Source organism: Triticum aestivum, chromosome 7A (genome assembly GCF_018294505.1).
Source record: "Triticum aestivum cultivar Chinese Spring chromosome 7A, IWGSC CS RefSeq v2.1, whole genome shotgun sequence".
NCBI lineage: Eukaryota > Viridiplantae > Streptophyta > Magnoliopsida > Poales > Poaceae > Triticum > Triticum aestivum.
The window spans coordinates 686,814,531-686,833,927 of record NC_057812.1 but is presented as its reverse complement, the minus strand read 5'-3'; the positions used below and the strand labels follow the sequence as shown (position 1 = coordinate 686,833,927).

Sequence of the window (19,397 nt, the reverse complement as noted above, 5' to 3'; positions counted from 1 at the left end):
AATGAAACAAATAGTTATAAAAGATAATATACCACATCTCAATCATAAACCGGATGAGGGCCAACGGGGACGAATGTCAAAACTATGGAACTATATATAACAAACAAACATAAAATTAAGGAAACTATACAAATAAATATCTAAATCATACAAATACGATTTATTTTTTACAAAAAGGATAAGGACAAGAGGCTCACCAACACTGGTAGAAAAAGAGGCTTCCGTCCAGCCCCATTAGTCGCGAAACTGTAGGAACCGCGACTAATGAAGTCTTTAGTCGCGGTTCGGCAGACGAACCGCGACCAAAGGCTTGGGCCAGGGCGCTCGGTGGCCAGCTGGTGCACGTGAGGGGCTTTAGTAGCGGTTGGCCAGGCCAACCGCGACTAAAGGTGCCCAAAGGCCTTTAGTCGCGGTTGGCCTGGCCAACCGCGACTAAAGCTCCTCCCCTATATATACCAGTTCAGCGCACTCACTTAGCCATTTGGTGCCACTTCTCTTCACAAGGGGGTGTAGGTTTGCTTTTGGTTCCTCTTATGCACACAAGGTGTTTGATGAAATGCCCAACAGCGTGAAACAAACATGATATGAAGTGTTGGAGCCACACTTGAGGTTCCTCCTCGATCGCGGTTAGCAACTTGAACCTTTCATGCATGTGTGTCATTGATAAAATATGCATGTGTGTTGTTCATTGTTTAATTTCTATTGTTTATAGCTAGTTACTTTAACAAATGCATGATGGTTAATTATATATTTTATATTATAATAATGCAGATGAATCGGCAATGGATGTACGGTAACCGACTCTCCCGCGAGTTCACTACGGGTTTGAAAGATTTCCTCGTAGTGGCTAATGCGAACAAGCAGAAGGGTTTTGTTATCTGTCCATGTGTTGACTGTAAGAATCAGAAGGGTTACTCTTCCTCAAGAGAAGTTCACCTGCACCTGCTTCGGCACGGTTTCATGCCAAGCTATAATTGTTGGACCAAGCATGGAGAAAGAGGGATTATAATGGAAGAAGATGAAGAAGGGGATGATTTCATCGATGAAAGCTATCTTGCTCATTTCGGTGATACTTTCATGGAGGATGCTGAAGGTGAAGGGGAAGGTGAAGGGGAAGGTGAAGGGGAAGGTGAAGGGGAAGGTGAAGGTGAAGGTGAAGAAGAGGCACGTGATGAGACCGTTGATGATCTTGGTCGGACCATTGCTGATACACAGAGACGCTGCAAAACTGAAAAGGAGAGGGAGAATTTGGATCGCATGTTAGAGGATCACAGAAAGTCGTTGTACCCCGGATGCGATGATGGTCTGAAAAAGCTGGGCTGCACACTGGATTTGCTGAAATGGAAGGCACAGGCAGGTGTAGCTGACTCGGCATTTGAAAACTTGCTGAAAATGTTGAAGAATATGTTTCCAAAGAATAACGAGTTGCCCGCAAGTACGTACGAAGCAAAGAAGGTTGTCTACCCTCTAGGTTTAGAGGTTCTGAAGATACATGCATGCATCAACGACTGCATCCTCTACCGCGGTGAATACGAGAATTTGAATGAATGCCCGGTATGCACTGCATTGCGTTATAAGATCAGAGGCGATGACCCTGGTGACGATGTTGAGGGCGAGAAACCCAGGAAGAGGGTTCCCGCCAAGGTGATGTGGTATGCTCCTATAATACCACGGTTGAAACGTCTGTTCAGGAACAAAGAGCATGCCAAGTTGTTGCGATGGCACAAAGAGGACCGTAAGTCAGACGGGGAGTTGAGACACACCGCAGATGGAACGCAATGGAGAAAGATCGACAGAGAGTTCAAAGATTTTGCAGCTGACGCAAGGAAAATAAGATTTGGTCTAGGTACAGATGGCATGAATCCTTTTGGCGAGCAGAGCTCCAGCCATAGCACCTGGCCCGTGACTCTATGCATCTACAACCTTCCTCCTTGGTTGTGCATGAAGCGGAAGTTCATTATGATGCCAGTGCTCATCCAAGGTCCGAAGCAACCCGGCAACGACATCGATGTGTACCTAAGGCCATTAGTTGATGAACTTTTACAGCTGTGGGGCAGACCTGGTGTCCGTGTGTGGGATGAGCACAAAAAAGAGGAATTTAACCTACGAGCGTTGCTTTTCGTAACCATCAACGATTGGTCTGCTCTTAGTAACCTTTCGGGACTGTCAAATAAGGGATACAATGCATGCACGCACTGCTTACATGAGACTGAAAGTGTACATTTGCCAAATTGTAAGAAGAACGTGTACCTTGGGCATCGTCAATTTCTTCCGAAAATTCATCCAGTAAGAAAGAAAGGCAAGCATTACAACGGCAAGGCAGATCACCGGCCGAAGCCTGCGGAACGCACTGGTGCTGAGGTATTTGATATGGTCAGGATTTGAAAGTCATCTTTGGAAAGGGTCCTGGCGGACAATCAGTTCCGAAGGGAGCTGACGGGCACGCAGCCATGTGGAAGAAGAAATCTATATTCTGGGAGCTAGAATATTGGAAAGTCCTAGAAGTCCGCTCTGCAATCGACGGGATGCACGTTACGAAGAATATTTGCGTGAACCTCCTAAGCTTCTTGGGCGTGTATGAGAAGACAAATGATACAAAGGAAGCACGGCAGGACCAGCAACGTTTGAAAGACCCTCAATGCAATCTCTCAGAAGGTAATCAATCCAGAAGATCTACCACGGTTACAGAACGATGTGATCCAATGTCTTGTCAGTTTCGAGTTGGTGTTCCCGCCATCCTTCTTCAATATTATGACGCACCTCTTGGTTCACCTAGTCAAAGAGATTTTCATTCTCGGTCCTGTATTTCTACACAATATGTTCCCCTTCGAGAGGTTCATGGGAGTATTAAAGAAATATGTTCGTAACCGTGCTAGGCCAGAAGGAAGCATCGCCAAGGGCTATGGAAATGAGGAGGTAATTGAGTTTTGTGTTGACTTTGTTCCTGACCTTAAGCCGATTGGTCTTCCTCGATCGCGGCACGAGGGGAGACTAAGTGGAAAAGGCACGATCGGAAGGAAATCAACGACATGTATGGACGGCCATTCTCTGACTGAAGCACACCACACTGTACTGACCAATTCCAGCTTGGTGGCTCCGTACTTTGAGAAACACAAGAATATTTTACGCTCGGACAACCCGGGGAAGCCTGAATCCTGGATTAGGAAGGCCCACATGGAGACTTTCGGCAGTTGGTTGAGAAAACATTTAATGAATGACAATGATGTTGTAGATCAGCTGTACATGTTGGCCAAGACACCATCTTCGACTATAACGACTTTCCAAGGGTACGAGATAAATGGGAATACATTTTACACGATCGCCCAAGATAAAAAGAGCACCAACCAAAACAGTGGTGTCCGCTTTGATGCAGCAACCGAGAATGGGAAAAAGGTCACATATTATGGTTACATAGAGGAGATATGGGAACTTGACTATGGACCCTCCTTTAAGGTCCCTTTGTTCCGGTGCAAATGGTTCAAGCTAACAGGAGGTGGGGTAAAGGTGGACCAGCAATACGGAATGACAATGGTGGATTTCAACAATCTTGGTTACCTTGACGAACCATTCGTCCTAGCGAAAGATGTCGCTCAGGTTTTCTATGTGAAGGACATGAGTAGCAAACCGAGGAAACGGAAAGATAAGAAAACGATCAGTACATCATGCGATGATCCAAAGCGCCACATTGTTCTTTCAGGGAAAAGAAACATCGTGGGAGTGGAGGACAAGACAGACATGTCAGAAGATTATAATATGTTTGCTGAAATTCCGCCCTTCAAAGTGAACACCGACCCAAGCATTAAGTTAAATGATGAGGATGCTCCATGGATACGGCACAATCGTAAGCAAGCAGGGACACAAGGGAAGAAATGATGTGTAATAATTTATTGTACCAAACTTTGTTGAATGGATCATGTGAATTATATTACCCGTGATGTGTTTGGTGTCCATTTTCGAATGATTCGAGATACCACTGATGATACATGAAATTTGGAGTGATTTAGTCATACTCCTGCCTAGGCGTATAATATGCATACTCGTAGTCTTCATAGCCGCCGCCGTTGTACTGGTAGTCGTCGCCTTCTAAGTTGCCGCCGTCGTCGTCGCTGCTGTCGTCGCTGTCGTACTCCTGCCTAGGCGTATAAAATTTTGAATTGAATTAGTTTTATTTTTCTGAATTTTTTGATATATTATTTGTATTTTTAACATTTTGAATTGAATTAGTTTTATTTTTCTTAATTTTTTGATATATTATTTGTATTTTTAGAATTTTGAATTGAATTAGTTTTATTTTTCTGAATTTTTTGATATAATATTTGTGTTTTTAACATATTGAATTGAATTAGTTTTATTTTTCTGAATTTTTTGATATATTATTTGTATTTTTAACATTTTGAATTGAATTAGTTTTATTTTCTTAATTTTTTGATATATTATTTGTATTTTTAGAATTTTGAATTGAATTAGTTTTATTTTTCTGAATTTTTTGATATAATATTTGTGTTTTTAACATATTGAATTGAATTAGTTTTATTTTTCTGAATTTTTTGATATATTATTTGTATTTTTAAGATTTTGAAAAAGAAAAAGTATTTTAAAAATACCTTTAGTCGCGGTTGGCCTGCCCAACCGCGACTAAAGGTCGTTGCGCGCGGGAACGAAAAACCCGCCAAAAAAGCCCTTTAGTCGCGGGTCGCCTCCCCAACCGCGACTAAAGGTTACCCTTTAGTCGCGGGTCGCCTCCCCAACCGCGACTAAAGGTTGCCCTTTAGTCGCGGGTCGCCTCCCCAACCGCGACTAAAGGGGGGGGCTATAAATACAAGGGCCCGACCCGTCGCGGGCATTTCTCGTCTTCTCTGCCGCGCCGAAGGCCTGCCGCCGTCGCCCTCGCCCTCGACGCCGCCCGCCGTCGCCCTCGCCTCGACGCCGCCCGCCTCGCCCTCGCCCTCGACGCCGCCCGCCGTCGCCCGCCGCCCCCTCTCGCCCACGTACGGCGCCCGCCGCCCCCTCTCGCCCTCGTACGCCGCCCGCCGTCGCCCGCCGCCCCCTCTCGCCCACGTCCGTCGCCCGCCGCCCCCTCTCGCCCACGCCGGCCGGCCTCCCTCGCCCACCGCGCCGCCTCTCGCCCGCCCTCAACGCCGCCGCCCGCCGTCGCCCGCCGCCCCCTCTCGCCCACGTACAGAGAGCTAGCGAGATCGTGGAGAGAGAGAGAGAATTTTTTTTGTTCTTTTTAATTTTAACTAGTTAATTAGTTTAACAAAAACGGTAAAATAACTTAACAAAAAACGTATAACCGTAAAATTTGATAACCGTATAACCGTAAAATAACTTAACAAAAACGGTAAAATAACTTAACAAAAAACGTATAACCGTAAAATAACTTAATTAACAAAAAACGTATAACTTAACAAATAACCGTAAAATTTGATAATTAACAAAAAAAACGTATATACGGAGAGGGGGCGGCGAGGGGGGCGGCGATGCGCGCGGTGTTTTTTTAGGGATCGAGAGGGGGCGGCGAGGGTTATACATGTGTGTTGTCCTCGCCTCCCTCTCCGTGACGCCGTCGTCTGCCGCCCCGTCTCGCGCTCTACCGCGACACCCTCTCCCACCCCTTCCTCGCCCCCTCCTTTTGCCACCGCCCTTTCGCCACCGCCACCGCCACCGCCCCCCTTCTTCACTTAATTAATTTGTTTTTACTACATGTTTTCAGGACTGACATAATGGCGGACGATAGAGCTGACCCGATTATGGACAACTATGATCCGGACGGTGAAGCACATATGTTCGGCATCATAAACGGCGATATTCTATATGTGCCGACCGGACAAGAAGAAGATGATATCTCTTCTTATCTGAACCTTGACGGTGAAGATGAAGGGCGCCGTCAGCAAGATGATGCCGAACAAACGTCGATAAACGACGATCTTCAAATGGAAGTAGCAACCACCTCCGGCGCCGAGGTATATATATACATTGAGCCTCTGGTGATACAAACTAACTGATTTGAATAAATATGTGTGGACTAACGCGCGCGACTCTCTTTCTTATTTTAGCCCTCGGCCGGATCGTCGAAACAATCGAGTACGTCGTCAAAGCGTGGCGCAACCAAGACGATGAAACAAGGAGAAACATGCACCATCGAGGTTGTCGACAGTGCAACCGGCAGGCCGCTGGAGCCCCGCAAGAACGCCACCAAGTTTGTCAACCAATGCGGAGCCATTGTTAGAGACAACGTCTCGATCACCGTCCAGGAGTGGAATAAGCCAAAGAAGGCACGAATTGCTGGTTTCACTTTTGTCGATAAGAGAACAAAAAAAGATTGCTTCAAGAAGCTTATGGAACATTTCGTTCTACCTCCGGAATACAACAAATTCGATGAGGAGGGTAACAAGATTGAGGAAAACAAGGAGAGGAGGAGGCTAGTCAAACAGTTCGCTCTTCATAAGATGGCCGACGCATTCCGGAAATTCAAGCAAAATCTAGCCCATGACTTTGTCAAGCAGAACAAGACTCCGGATTTCAAAGGACAATATGAGAAACTGAAACATGATTGGCCAGAATTTGTGAAGCAAAAGAAATCGGAGCAGTTCATTCAAATATCGAAAAAAATAAGGAAAATGCGGCTAAGAAGGAGTACAATCATATTATGGGGCCAGGAGGGTATCGCCTTTGGGAGCCTAGGTGGGAGAAGATGGAGAACGAGCTGAGGGCGCGAGGAATCCGTCCAGGTACGGAGGGATGGGACCCAAGGGCCAAAAGCTGGTGGTACGGGCATGGGGGAACGCTGAACCCGGAGACAGGGGAGTGTGTTTACCGGGGCAAAATAATTAAACCCACCCAAGCCCTTATTGACGCAATGAGGGATGCTCAAGAGGGGAAGATCAAGTTCAACAGAGAGAACGACGCGCTGACAAAAGCCCTCGGGAATCCTGAACACGGAGGACGTGTACGAGGCATGGGGCACATTCCGTGGAAAATAGGGTTCCCCCAGAACGATGACCCGTACGGTTACAGAAGCCGGAAGAGAAAGATGGATCGGGAAGCAGATGTTGTGGCGCGGTTGGCATCGGAAATGGATGTGATGAAGAAAACCGTGAGTGTACTAGTAGCCGAAAGAGATGCAGCTCGGGCGCAGCATGAAGATCATCCAGCGGATCTCAGAAGCCAGCAGCGGAGAAGCAGTGTGGCTTCCACGGAGGCCCCACCGGCTGGTGCAGATGCACCGACGATCGAAATTACTGCACCGGAGCCTCTGGTGGTCGAAATTACTGCACCGGAGCCTCTGGTGGTCGAAATTACTGCACCGGAGCCTCCTCGCTACCCCGTGGACGATATAAAGGAGATGAAAGAATGTCATCTGTATTATCCTATCGGGAACATGTCCATGAAGGTAGCCATCGGCAGTGCTTTACCATGTTTACCTGGAGCACTCCACCACAACAACCCCATTCAAGATGGCTATGCTCGTGTCACGGTGGAGGACATAGTCCAAGGGTTTGAGGACCTGGAGATTGACATTGCTACACCTGAAGGGGAGAAAAGACTTGGAGATGTCAAGCGCCATTTCATTCTATGGCAAAAGAAGTTTATCAAGTTTCCAGGCGAGGCGCCAAGGACAACAAGTCCACCCCCCTACGGTGGTGGCGGTTCACCTACACCTCCGTCACGTCAGCCGACGCCCCCCAGTCCACAACGTCCGGCGGGTGATCAGACGCCGCCCCCCAGTCCTCGTCCGGCGGGTGATCAGACGCCGCCCCCCAATCCACCTCCGGCAAAGAAGCAGAAGCAGTCCTGGATTATTAACCCGGACCCTTATGTACCTAAGACCACAAAGGTACCGGAGCCATCACTGAAGCCTCTCCCCACAAGGCCTTGGGAACGTAGTGCCGAGGAAACTGCCGCGGCCGCGGCTGCTGATCATGAGAAATGGAAGGCGGACTGCAAGAAGAAAAGAGAGCCCGAGCCCAAGCCAGTATTTTCTGATGAGCAAAAGAAGTGGGCTAAGTCATTTTTGAGCACACCGTCCCAAGCCGCGAAGAATCTGCCTGACGACTATGCACGTGAACTTCGTAGGCAGGCACTCATGTTGAAGGAGAAGAAAGAGCGGGCGGAGAACCAGGAGAACAAAGCCTTGGAGGAGGCCGAGAAAACGGAATTAGAAAGTAAAAAAAGCGGGAAACGAGTTGCCCAGCTCGGGGAACAAAGTAAACAATCGATTGCCCCGCTTATAGTGAAAGCCGCCGGTCCGGATGACCCCGATATCATAGCAGCTGCGGCAGCACATGGATTGACTGTAACGAGTGCCAGAGAACAAGCGGCCAACTTAGGTATTACTCTTCGTGAACTGTTAGGCCTTGATGAGGCGCCAGTGAAGGAGGTAGTAATTACATATGTGAAGAATGGGCCTCTCGTCGAGCCTGCGCAGGAAGAGGATCTACCTCCACAAATGAAAGGTCTGCTGAAATGGTACAAGGGTTACATAAAAAATAAAAACGCCAAAGAATATATTTATGCGGAAGTTAGATATGAGCATCACTTCAAACATTACTATGTACAAATTCATCTGAGTGAATTGTTCCAGCTTTTCAATCTGCGCGAGCTCGACAAATCTATCATCAGTTGCTACGTTCTGTAAGTGATTTATTTCTACCCCATCTCGTTCATATTGCCTGCACTATATATATGTCCTAACTATATTGTTGTGTCCGCTATTATACATGCAGAATGAAGATTAAGGAATGCAGAGTAAGGAACATCCATGATGTTGGGTTCATTGACCCACACATCGTTAATGGATATGTGTTGGAGCATCACCCCGCCGACATGGAGGCAGACCTGTGGCAGTTTCTTACAAAGCAGGAACTCAAAAGTGATATTCTATTTCCTTACCATTTTGGGTGAGTGTTTCTGTCTTGAGCACATTCTCTTTTATTTACTCCATGCATGGTATGTGGCCGGCTAATCGATGAGTTATGCATGACGTACTGTGCATGTATCGTGTCCGCAGGTTCCACTGGATTCTGCTAGTAATTAAAGTTGACACCTCAGAATGTCTCGTCCACGACTCTCTGAATAAGGATCCAAAGCTTTGGGGCGACATGAGAAGAATGCTGCAGAAGTAATTATTTTCATTCATTTGCGCTCTATATCGATCGGCCTATTTCGTTCATTTCCTAATATCAAGTAACTAATAACTCTCTTGTTCATTTAATTTTCTTTGCCTCTTAGGGTTTGGAGACGGTTCGTAGATACAAAGGTCGGTGAATTCAAAAAAGAGCTAGAATTCAAAAGGTCAAAGGCTAAGAATGGTGAGGATATTCAGCCAGCGGGGACCAATCTATGTGCATACTATGTCTGTGAGATGATCCGGAGATACACCTCTGAGCGGGTTCCGAGTGATACCAATGCTCAGAGGAATAACCTCCGGATGATGCTTAGTCCAGAAGCTCGCTTCCGACCACTTCAAGAGGAACTAGCTGGATGGTTCAGGAGGGAAGTCCTCCATCCTAAAGGAGAACACCATTACGAGGACGTAGAACTTTATATGCATTAAATTATGTATGGAAACTTGTTCAAAATTGTATATGGTCATCCGATGATATTGAATATATATTGTATATTCCTCTTGAATTCTTTTTGGTTCTAATTTCAAATTTGTTTGAAATTGTACATTCATATGCATGTATGTAGTACCGTAGAATATGTGAAACTCCTTCAAAATTAAAATAAAGCACAAAAGAAATAAAACAATACAAATTAAACAGAAAACAGGTTTAGGGGGGGCTAAAACCCTAAACCTGCGGCGGCCTTTAGTCGCGGTTGGCCAGAAGAACCGCGACTAAAGGTCCTCCGCCCCGACGGCCGCCTGGCGCCCACGTGGACGGGCCTTTAGTCGCGGTTCTTAAGCAACCGCGACTAAAGGGTGGGGCCTTTAGTCGCGCCCGTTCGGTCGCGGTTGCGCAACCGCGACTAATGGCAGTTGCGAACCGCGACCAAAGGCCCTTTTTCCACCAGTACAAGGTGGTGCCAGCGACGGGATGGCGTTGGCGATCGACGGCGGTGAGGACGAGGATGGGAAGTCACTAAGTAAAACACATCTACACATATGCAAACTAAGAAGTTAATTTGAGCTCAAATTGCATATAAATCAAATAAACTCCCACATAATTACTCCCACACTAAAACCGACAAATCACTGTACTTATAGAGCACGAAACGAGCTAAACTAGCAACAAGATATGAAAGAATGAAGTTGCTAACCTTTTAGAACCCTTGGATAGATGGAGTGCCTTAAATCTTGAAAATCTTGGCAAAAATGGAGGATGAACTCGAGCTAGGGTAAGGAAACAGAGAGGAGAGAAAGGAGAAAGTTTGGACTCGGGCTAGACAAAGCATCTATATATAGGGATATCTTTAGTCCCAGTCGATATCACCAACCGGGACTAAAGGTCTATCTCTAGTCCTAGTTGGTGATACCAATCGGGACTAAAGGGGCCCAGCCTGCCGCCACCCCTTTAGTCTCGGTTGGTATCGCCAACAGGGACTAGAAGTCCCATATGAACCGGGACTAAAGGAGATCGTGCCCCCATACACTCCTAGCCGTTGGAACCGGGACTAATGTTTACATTAGTCATGGGCTCAAACCCAGCCGGGACTAATGCTCTGGATCAAAGATAGGTTTTTTACTAGTGAAAAATAAACAATTAAATATAAATACATAATATCCATAAATAAAATTTATTAATATTTTTGAAAGTTTAGTAATGTTAATGCAATCCATTTGTTGATAAAGCAAACAATTCAAATAGTTGGACATGTTTTTTTGAACTAATTTTATATGATATACACAGTATCATACTATGAACTACATAAGAAACATGTGCTTTTGAAAAATGTGCTATTTTAAGCCACACCTCAAAGGAATGTGATTTAATAACTATTTTGCACTCTCTTAGAACTTTTGTTAATGTTTCTCCCAAAAAATAGAATTTTTGAAAAAAAATGATTTTTTTTCGATTTTACTGTTCACCAAGCTCATTTGAGTTCAGGAGCAGAAAAGCACTTTCGATCAAGACCTCCATTTTTTAGATTCGAGTGGTCAGTTTTTTTTCTGAAGATAGTGTAGTGATCAGCTTTTCATTTTTGTCGGGAGGGAAGTGCAGTGGTCAGCTGGAAGCACAACTCCCCAAAAGAGAAAACCGTCTGTAGGACGGAAGCCCAAGTCAGCCCATCTTATCGTATTTTCTGCAGCTCGGCCCGTCTTAAGATTGATGGTTCCGCCATCCACCCGGCGCCCATGTTCCTTCCGAGCCGTGTACCTGGTTGCTCGATCTGACCGGAGCAACTGACGCGCGCGCTCCCCGCCACGCCAGTCGCCCGAAGGATCCACCATCCGCCACCTTCGGCGGCTCGCCGGAACCCAGAGCCCTCGCATCACGCCGTCGCAGTCTCAGAACTCCGGTGATCTGGCTCCATCCGCCAGCCGATGCCGCCCGCGCCGCCGCTCCGGTGCCGCCTCGTGCTCCCGCTCGCCGCCTTCGTCTCCGTTCCGTTCCTGCTCCCACTCACCCTCCCCCTCCTCCTCCTGCTCCGCCCCTCTGCCACCTCCCCGCACGCCCTGTCCTCCCACCGCCTCTCCTGGCTCCCGTCCATTCGCGTCTCGCATCCGTCACCACCGCCACGGACGGCACGAACGCCAACCCCGCCGGCACAAGCGACGTCGTCACCTTCTCCACCGCCGCCGCGGCCGCTGACACAGACGGCGTCACCTCTCCCACGTCCCACACCGCCGCCCAAGGCAGCCGATCGCGAGAAATCCGAACGGTGCGACATCTACGACGGGACGTGGGTCCCGGACGACGACGAGGAGCTGACGCGGCCGCTGTACGCGCCGGGCACGTGCCCGTACGTGGACGAGGCATACGCGTGCGCGTCCAACGGGCGGACGGACGACGGGTACACGCGGTGGCGCTGGGCGCCGCGCCGGTGCCGGCTCCCCAGGTTCAACGCGACGGACCTGCTGTGGAGGCTGCGCGGGCGGCGGCTGATGCTGGTGGGCGACTCCATGAACCGGAACCAGTTCGAGTCCATGCTCTGCATCCTCCGGGCGGCGCTCCCCGACAAGTCGAGGATGTTCGAGACCCACGGGTACCGGATCTCCAAGGGCCGCGGCTATTTCGTCTTCAAGTTCCAGGTAAACTCCATGGCGAAGTCGTCAATCGATCAAACTCCAGTGGTCGAAGGTTGAACGATGGATTCTTGTAGAATTTTGACTGCACGGTGGAGTTCGTGCGGTCACATTTCCTGGTCCGGGAAGGGGTGCGGCTGAACCGGCATGGGAACTCTAACCCGACCCTCCAGATCGACCGAATCGACAAGACGGCCGGTCGGTGGAAGAAGGCCGACGTCCTCGTCTTCAACACCGGCCACTGGTGGACGCACGGCAAGACCGCCAGGGGGTACGTCACGTACCGCCGGAGATTCCATTGATTTGCTCCTCTTCAGCAGGCTCAAATCATCGATCGATAAAACAGTAGATGAACAACTAATGTCAATAATTGCGTGCAGCACCAACTACTACATGGAAGGCGACACGCTGTACCCCCAGTTCAACTCGACGGAAGCCTACCGGAGAGCCCTCAGGACATGGGCGCGGTGGGTCGACAAGAACATGGACCCCAACAAGAGCCTCGTCTTCTACCGGGGATACTCGATGGCGCATTTCAGGCACTGATCACAATTAGAACTTGGTTCTAGCACACATGTTTCAGTTCGAGCTGGATCTGACGAGTTCTAGCACACATGTTTGCCGTCGCCGGCCGCGGCGGGATGCAGGGGAGGGGAGTGGGACTCAGGCGGGTCGTGCAGCGGCGAGACCGAGCCGGCGTTCAGGGGGTCCGTGGTGGACAGCTGCCCGGAGAAGATGCGGATCGTGGACGAGGTGGTGGCGCGGATGCGGTTCCCCGTGCGGCTGCTCAACGTCACGAGGCTCACCAGCTTCCGCAAGGACGCCCACCCGTCGCTCTACGGCATGGCGCCGGACAAGAGGAGGAACGTGTCCAAGAGGAAGCAGGACTGCAGCCACTGGTGCCTCCCCGGCGTGCCCGACGCGTGGAACGAGCTCATCTACGCGTCGCTCGTCTTGGAACCCAACCCCAGCTCATGGGACAAATCATAGCTAGTAGATGAGATCATGCATGAGAATGAGATACACATCACATGAGCTTGTAAATTAAAGAGGTAAATACATTAGAGGTGCCTAAACTTGTCCGGGGCGGTCACTTTAGTGTGTAAACTTGCAAAATGTCAAAAACTGGTGCCACAACTTGTCCATTTGGTGCATATACGGTGCCTCGCTCGTACGCCGCCGTATTTGCTTGCCGCGTGGCCTGACATCTCGCTCCGTATATGCATCAAATGGACAAGTTGTGACACCATTTTTTGACATTTTGCAAGTTTAGGCACTAAAGTGACCGCCTCGGACAAGTTTAGGCACCTCTGGTGTATTTACCTCTAAATTAAATTGTCCACAAAAACTTATTTCGCTCCGCTTATTATATGAATATAAAAGCAACCAATCAGTTCAAACAACGAGTAGGACAGTACCGAAATATATAGAAGGTCTGCTAGGCCAGAACACAAGCAAGCCCAAAAAATCAAAAAGAAATACCACCGACTGACCACAACATCATGGGGTAGTCGACGGGGTGATGCCGCCCGCTGTGTCATGTCACGCATCCAACATCTGCCCAAGCCTGTCACCGTCCCGATGTTCAACCAGCGGGTGCCAGCGCTGCAAGAATGCGAGAAACTTGAAGAAAGAGTCATATGCCCGTCGAAGGAAGATCCGCTCAATCATCATCTTATTACGCGTCGTCCAAAGTGTTCAAGTTAGAGCCGCAAAATCTAGCCAGAAGAGTCGCATGGTCCTCCCTATCTGCGTAGCTCTGGTCTGGAGGAAGTCGGCTAGGTCGTGAGATTCCCAATCCGGGCCTACTGCCTCACGCACAAAGCTCCAAAGCACCTGAGATGCCATGTAAGAGAAGAGGATGTGGGTTCCCCGTTTCCGCAACCCCACAAAGGGGAAATAACCCATCACCCGGGCCGTGCCTCTTGAGCACCTCCATTCCTGATCGGAAGCGATCCCTCAGCAATTGCCACACAAATTTCGGACCCCGATAACAACCAAACGGTCTGTCTAGGAGCTCCCCGGAGCGAACTATTCGGGAAGGACCATCGATCGGAACAAATGATCTTGTTCGATCCCGGAAGGAGACCACACCGAATGATTACTTCTCCCGGCCTATTTCTACTGGCCCAACAGGCACGAATCCAACCGGCCCAAAAAAATGAAAAAGGCCACAATTCAACAGGCACGAGTTGAGCCTGGCTTCATGATTAATGGAAAAAACTGGGGGGAAATGGCCATGTTAAATCAGGGAAACTACTAGAAATTTCAACAAATTGCGATGTTCTATGCTCAATTTCCCATCTCTCGACATTTTGAACAAACTTGTCAGGTTCTACTCGTGAGTTCGACATGAAAGTACACTAAATAATACGGCAAAATATACTAAAAGTTGTTCAACAATTTGCCATGTTCTGCACAAAAAAAATGTCATGTTCTACTTAAATTTGCAATCTCCAAAACATTTTGTACAAAAAAAATTGCCATGTCCCATGGCAGCTAACAGAAGTGCATCTAGAGGTTTGTTTCATGGATTAGCCTATATTAAAAGGTAATTTTTGCCATGTCATTAAAAGTAAAATTGCACTGCTAGAAAAATAGTAAAATTTTCCATGGCAAAAAAAGAGTAAAATTTTGCCATGGTAAAATAAAGTATAATTTACCATGTTATTAAAAGTAAAAATTGTCATGGCAAAAAAGGAGTAAAATTTTGCCAAGGCAACATAAAACATAATTTTCCATGTCATTACAAGTAAAATTGCCATGGAAAAAGATAGAGTAAAAATTGCCTTCGCAAAAAAGAGTAAAATTTTGTCATGGCAACATAAAGTATAATTTTCCATGTCATTAAAAGTAAAATGGCTGCAAAAAATAGAGCAAAAACTACCATCGCAAAAATAGAATGAAAATTTGCCACGCAAAAATGAAGTAAGTTTGGCATGGAAAATGAAGTAAAATTTCATATGATACTAGAAAAAGAGTATCAACTAAATTGCCATGGTCTAAATATACAGATTGCCATAGACCATAAACTAAATTAGTCATGGACCACAGACTAAATTTGCCATGGACCATAAGGTAAATTTGCCATGGTCCATAAACTAAATTTGTCATGGCAAAAAAGTATAATTTCCCATGTTATTAAAAGCAAAATTGCCTTGGAAAAAATAGTGTAAAAATTGCCATGGCAAAACAGAATAAAAATTGCCATGCAAAAATGAAGTAAATTTGGCATAGAAAATGAAGTAAAATTCATATCTAATACTAAAAAAGAGTATCAACTAAATTGCCATGTTGTAAATATACAAATTGCCATGGACCATAAACTAAATTTTGTCGTGGACCATGAACTAAATTTGCCATGGACCATAAGCTAAATTGTCATGGTCCATAAACTAAAATTGTAGAAAACAATAAATACACTGGCAAAGTAGCTCTAAAGTTTGCCATAACATGTGAATTGCCTTTGCCATGGTTAATTAACTTATATTGCAATGTCCCATAAGAAAAAGAAAACAGTTTGTCATTGTTAGAAAAGGAAAAAAAATGCAATTATGCATAAACTACAATTTCCATGCTTCCCAAACTTAAATTACCACCATACATAAACAAGAAAAAGGAAATTGACATGTTACATGAGGGAAAAGAAAACTTCAATTGTCCATCGAATTGAAGTTGTCGTTATTCCATAAAAGTGAATTTGTCATGGTCTATGAAGTGATATTTGCCATGCTCCATGTAAGTGAATTTGCCATGGTCTAGCATTTATATAATGCAATGAAGCTATGAATGATACTATTTGCCAACCCAAATTCATTCGTTTGGTGAGCTATTTTCATACACACACATGTATACACAAAACTTAACATGTACAAAAACATGGCCAAAATGCCATGAAAAGATTGTTAAATTCCAAATCAACAAATAAAGGATTTCTCCGTGGCAAAAAATGGCACGTGTAAAAAAATGGATCCATGACACATCTTGAGGCATGGCAAAAATAATAACAAAATTGTACTACTTGTTTTTACCCTAAAACATGTCTAATTTTCCATGGGAAACAAATTTGGATACATGCCAGAACAAGAAAAAAATGCATGACAACATTTTCTAGTCAACCCATGGAAATTTTGCCCAATTTCATAACAAGGCAATGTAGACAGAGGGGGAATTAGATGAAATGAACACATGAAAACACGATGGTAGCGAGAGGACCAACATAATCTACCCTCTCAGCCAGGGCTATGCCCGTCCGATGGCTTGTTGTGGTTTCCCAAGACGTCGATGAACACGTAGGGTGACTCGGGATCTTCGGGCCAACGACCTTCCCCTGCTTCTCGCCGCTCCTCCTCCGCAAGGAGCACTCGACATCCACTATGACCATCTAGTGTGCACTTGCAGGAAGCAGACCCCAAGTAGAGAGAAAAGAGTGGGATAAGAGAGGGGACAACCTCTAGGTGAGAATTACCTGGAGCCGTGCCTGCCGATGCCGCCGGCGAACCACCATTGTCGTTATTGCTGATGATGAACCCTACGAGGAGATGCCCCGGGTCTGGCCTTCGAATCCCGTGGGGAAATTTGTTGGGGCCACCGAAGAATATGTGGGGCCGACATCACAACAGCAGAGCTAGCGGCGGCCGACCGGACCGGTGTCCGCTGGAGCAAAGGTACCTGCGGCCCACCCATTCGACGCGGCAGGGGAGGGACAACCATCGGGTCCCTGAGCACCATCTCAACGGATGGGTTGTCGGGGTGGGCGAAAGGGGGTGGGAGTCGCCGGAGCCGCCGCTTTGAGAAAGAGAAAAAAGGGGATCGGGAGGAAGTGGGGGGAAGAAGACATACCGAGTGTGGGAGTAAAAATGGTTTGGGTTGAGGTTGGACTACACGGAACGCTAAGAACATGACGTGGCAGTGCACCCGCGGCAAGATTCGTGAATACCATCCGATAGTGCTTGCAGCGTTCGGGATGAGATTCAAAAGGAAAACATTTGGGAACGGCGAGCCGGCGGAACGCTCGGGCCGGTCGCGTGTGGAGCGTGCGATCCTTTTGTGATCAGCGTTCCACTTTGCGTCATGTCACCTCCGAGTGGCCCACAAACTGTCCTATTCCTTTATCTCTTTCTTCCTTATCCCTAAGCACTGTGCTTTCTCCTCCATTACTTTTTCTCTAGTTCGTCTTCCTCTGACTCTCTCTCGTCTCTTCTCTTCCTAGCGGCTCCGTGCTGCAACTACGGTCAAGCCGCCATATCCCAGCGAACCTGCAAGGCGCACAACCAACACCTTCTTCCTCTCCGGTCTCCCTCACCTCCGGCCTACAACGGCCAGGCCCGTATGGCAGGTAGGTGCAGCCTATGCGATGGCACATGGCCCCTAAAATTTTGGGGCCCCAAAACATATCTTAAATGGCAATAAATAGTATTAGTCAAGGGAATATCCAAGCAACACTTCATCTCCTGTAAAACATTCCAAGTACCAACGCTAGCCAGTTCCAAATTCCAATGCAAGCCACTACAGAAACACAAGTGCACGCCTTTCTCTTGACCTCTCTGTCGACTTAAGTAACTACTCCGTCCCACAATATAAAACATTTTTATAAGCTACAAATCACCGCTAAGGTGGATTATTATTGGGAAGATTATGTTTATAGTATGCTAAATATATAATAAATCATCCTTCCGTCCCAAAATATAAGACATTTTAGCAAGCTATGTTAGTTTACAAAACGTCTTATATTATTAGACGGAGGGAGTATTTTCTATCTAAAGGGCCTCATTTCGTGCTATTTTGCACCGGGCCTCTGAATTCTCAGGTACGGCCCTGACAACGGCTATGTAGGGATGCTGGGAACGGTGGTGGCGGGATGCTGCGGCCACATGCTTCAACTACGGCCGTCGTATTCCGGCGAAGATGCAAGGTGCCGACGTGCTGCATGGAAATGCTACAACTGGCTACAACGGAGCTACAACATGCACTTGGTAGAGCTGCCACCGGTGGCGCCAATTGCTACAACCGGCGCCATTTTTTCTGGAACCAAAGAAAGCAGGTGTTGAAACCATTGCGCAGCGGAGCTACAACTATGAACGCAAAATGCTACAACTGGTTCTGCTTTTTGCTGGAACCAGAGAAATTAGGGGCTTCAACTGGCGTGCGAAGGAGCTGCAACCATCACTTTAAACTGCTACGACCGACGACTGAGACTTATGAAAAAGCTTCAACGGAGATGGGGTAGCTGGAGGTCGGCCTCCGTTCAGGCGCAAAACGCTGCAACCTACTGTAAGAAAGCTACAACCGGCTTTTGAAAAAGCTTCAACTGAAGAACAGCGAGCGGCGATGACCGGAACTACGCGGTGGTGCACGGGGTGCTGCGACGGGCTGACAGTGGCCGGTGGCGTTGTTGGAACCCCACCCCCGGCGGTGCTGTGGAGGCACGTCGAGCTGCAAAGGCCTACAGCGATGTGGACGGATTGGTTTTTGGCCAGGACCGGCGGAGCTGCATCCAACCTGTGTGTCTGTGCGGCAAGCGACGGCGAATGGAGGCAAACAGAGGTGTAGTGTTGCTTCGAGCTCGCGAAGATGGAGCTACGAGGAGTTGTCTCCGCGCTGGCGGCGTGTTGCTTGTTTTTTCCCTCGCGCGTGGCCACACATTTTGCAGGAGAAACAGGAAAGAACGACGGTTGAGCCAGCATCCTGTCCGTTGATTGGGATCTGATCCGACGCTCGCGCTGTGACCGGCAGGATTTGGGCCGGTCGACCGGCGCAGAGTACTGCCCGATTCAAAAACGTAGCACCATTCCGGACTTATTGATTCCGAAGAAAAACAATATCCCCCAGCAATATGTGTGTGTGTACTTATGTATGCCCAGCCACGGACAAGGTAACCAACCGTCTTGCTTACACCTACACGGACACGTATAAGTCCAAGTCTTGAACGGGGCACAACTAGCTACATATTGGCATATGCAAAAGCTAATTGTAATTAGACTCCTAATACTAGAAAACTCCTCATTAATCACCGGCTACAATGAACATGATTAGCTAAACTTACTAGGACATCACGCTAACATCACGTAGACACCTAACTGATTCGGAATTGAGACCGTGCAATAACAACGTTGGATGGAACTATGCTGGAACTTCTTTTTGGGGGCAGGGGGTCGGACCGGGGTTTTCAGCTGCAGTAACGACGTTGCCCGTGTAGGACGTGCGG

General features: G+C 47.5%; 1 protein-coding gene across 1 annotated transcript; it reads left to right on the top strand.

Annotated features, from left to right (window-relative positions):
• Positions 1–11,318: 11,318 nt before the first annotated feature.
• LOC123154774 (protein trichome birefringence-like 5) lies at positions 11,319–13,251 on the top strand. Its single transcript, XM_044573411.1, has 4 exons — positions 11,319–12,196; positions 12,268–12,461; positions 12,571–12,729; positions 12,838–13,251. Exons 1-4 carry the CDS (start codon positions 11,489–11,491, stop codon positions 13,178–13,180), a joined length of 1,404 nt encoding a protein of 467 aa, XP_044429346.1. The 5' UTR covers positions 11,319–11,488; the 3' UTR covers positions 13,181–13,251.
• Positions 13,252–19,397: the final 6,146 nt, after the last annotated feature.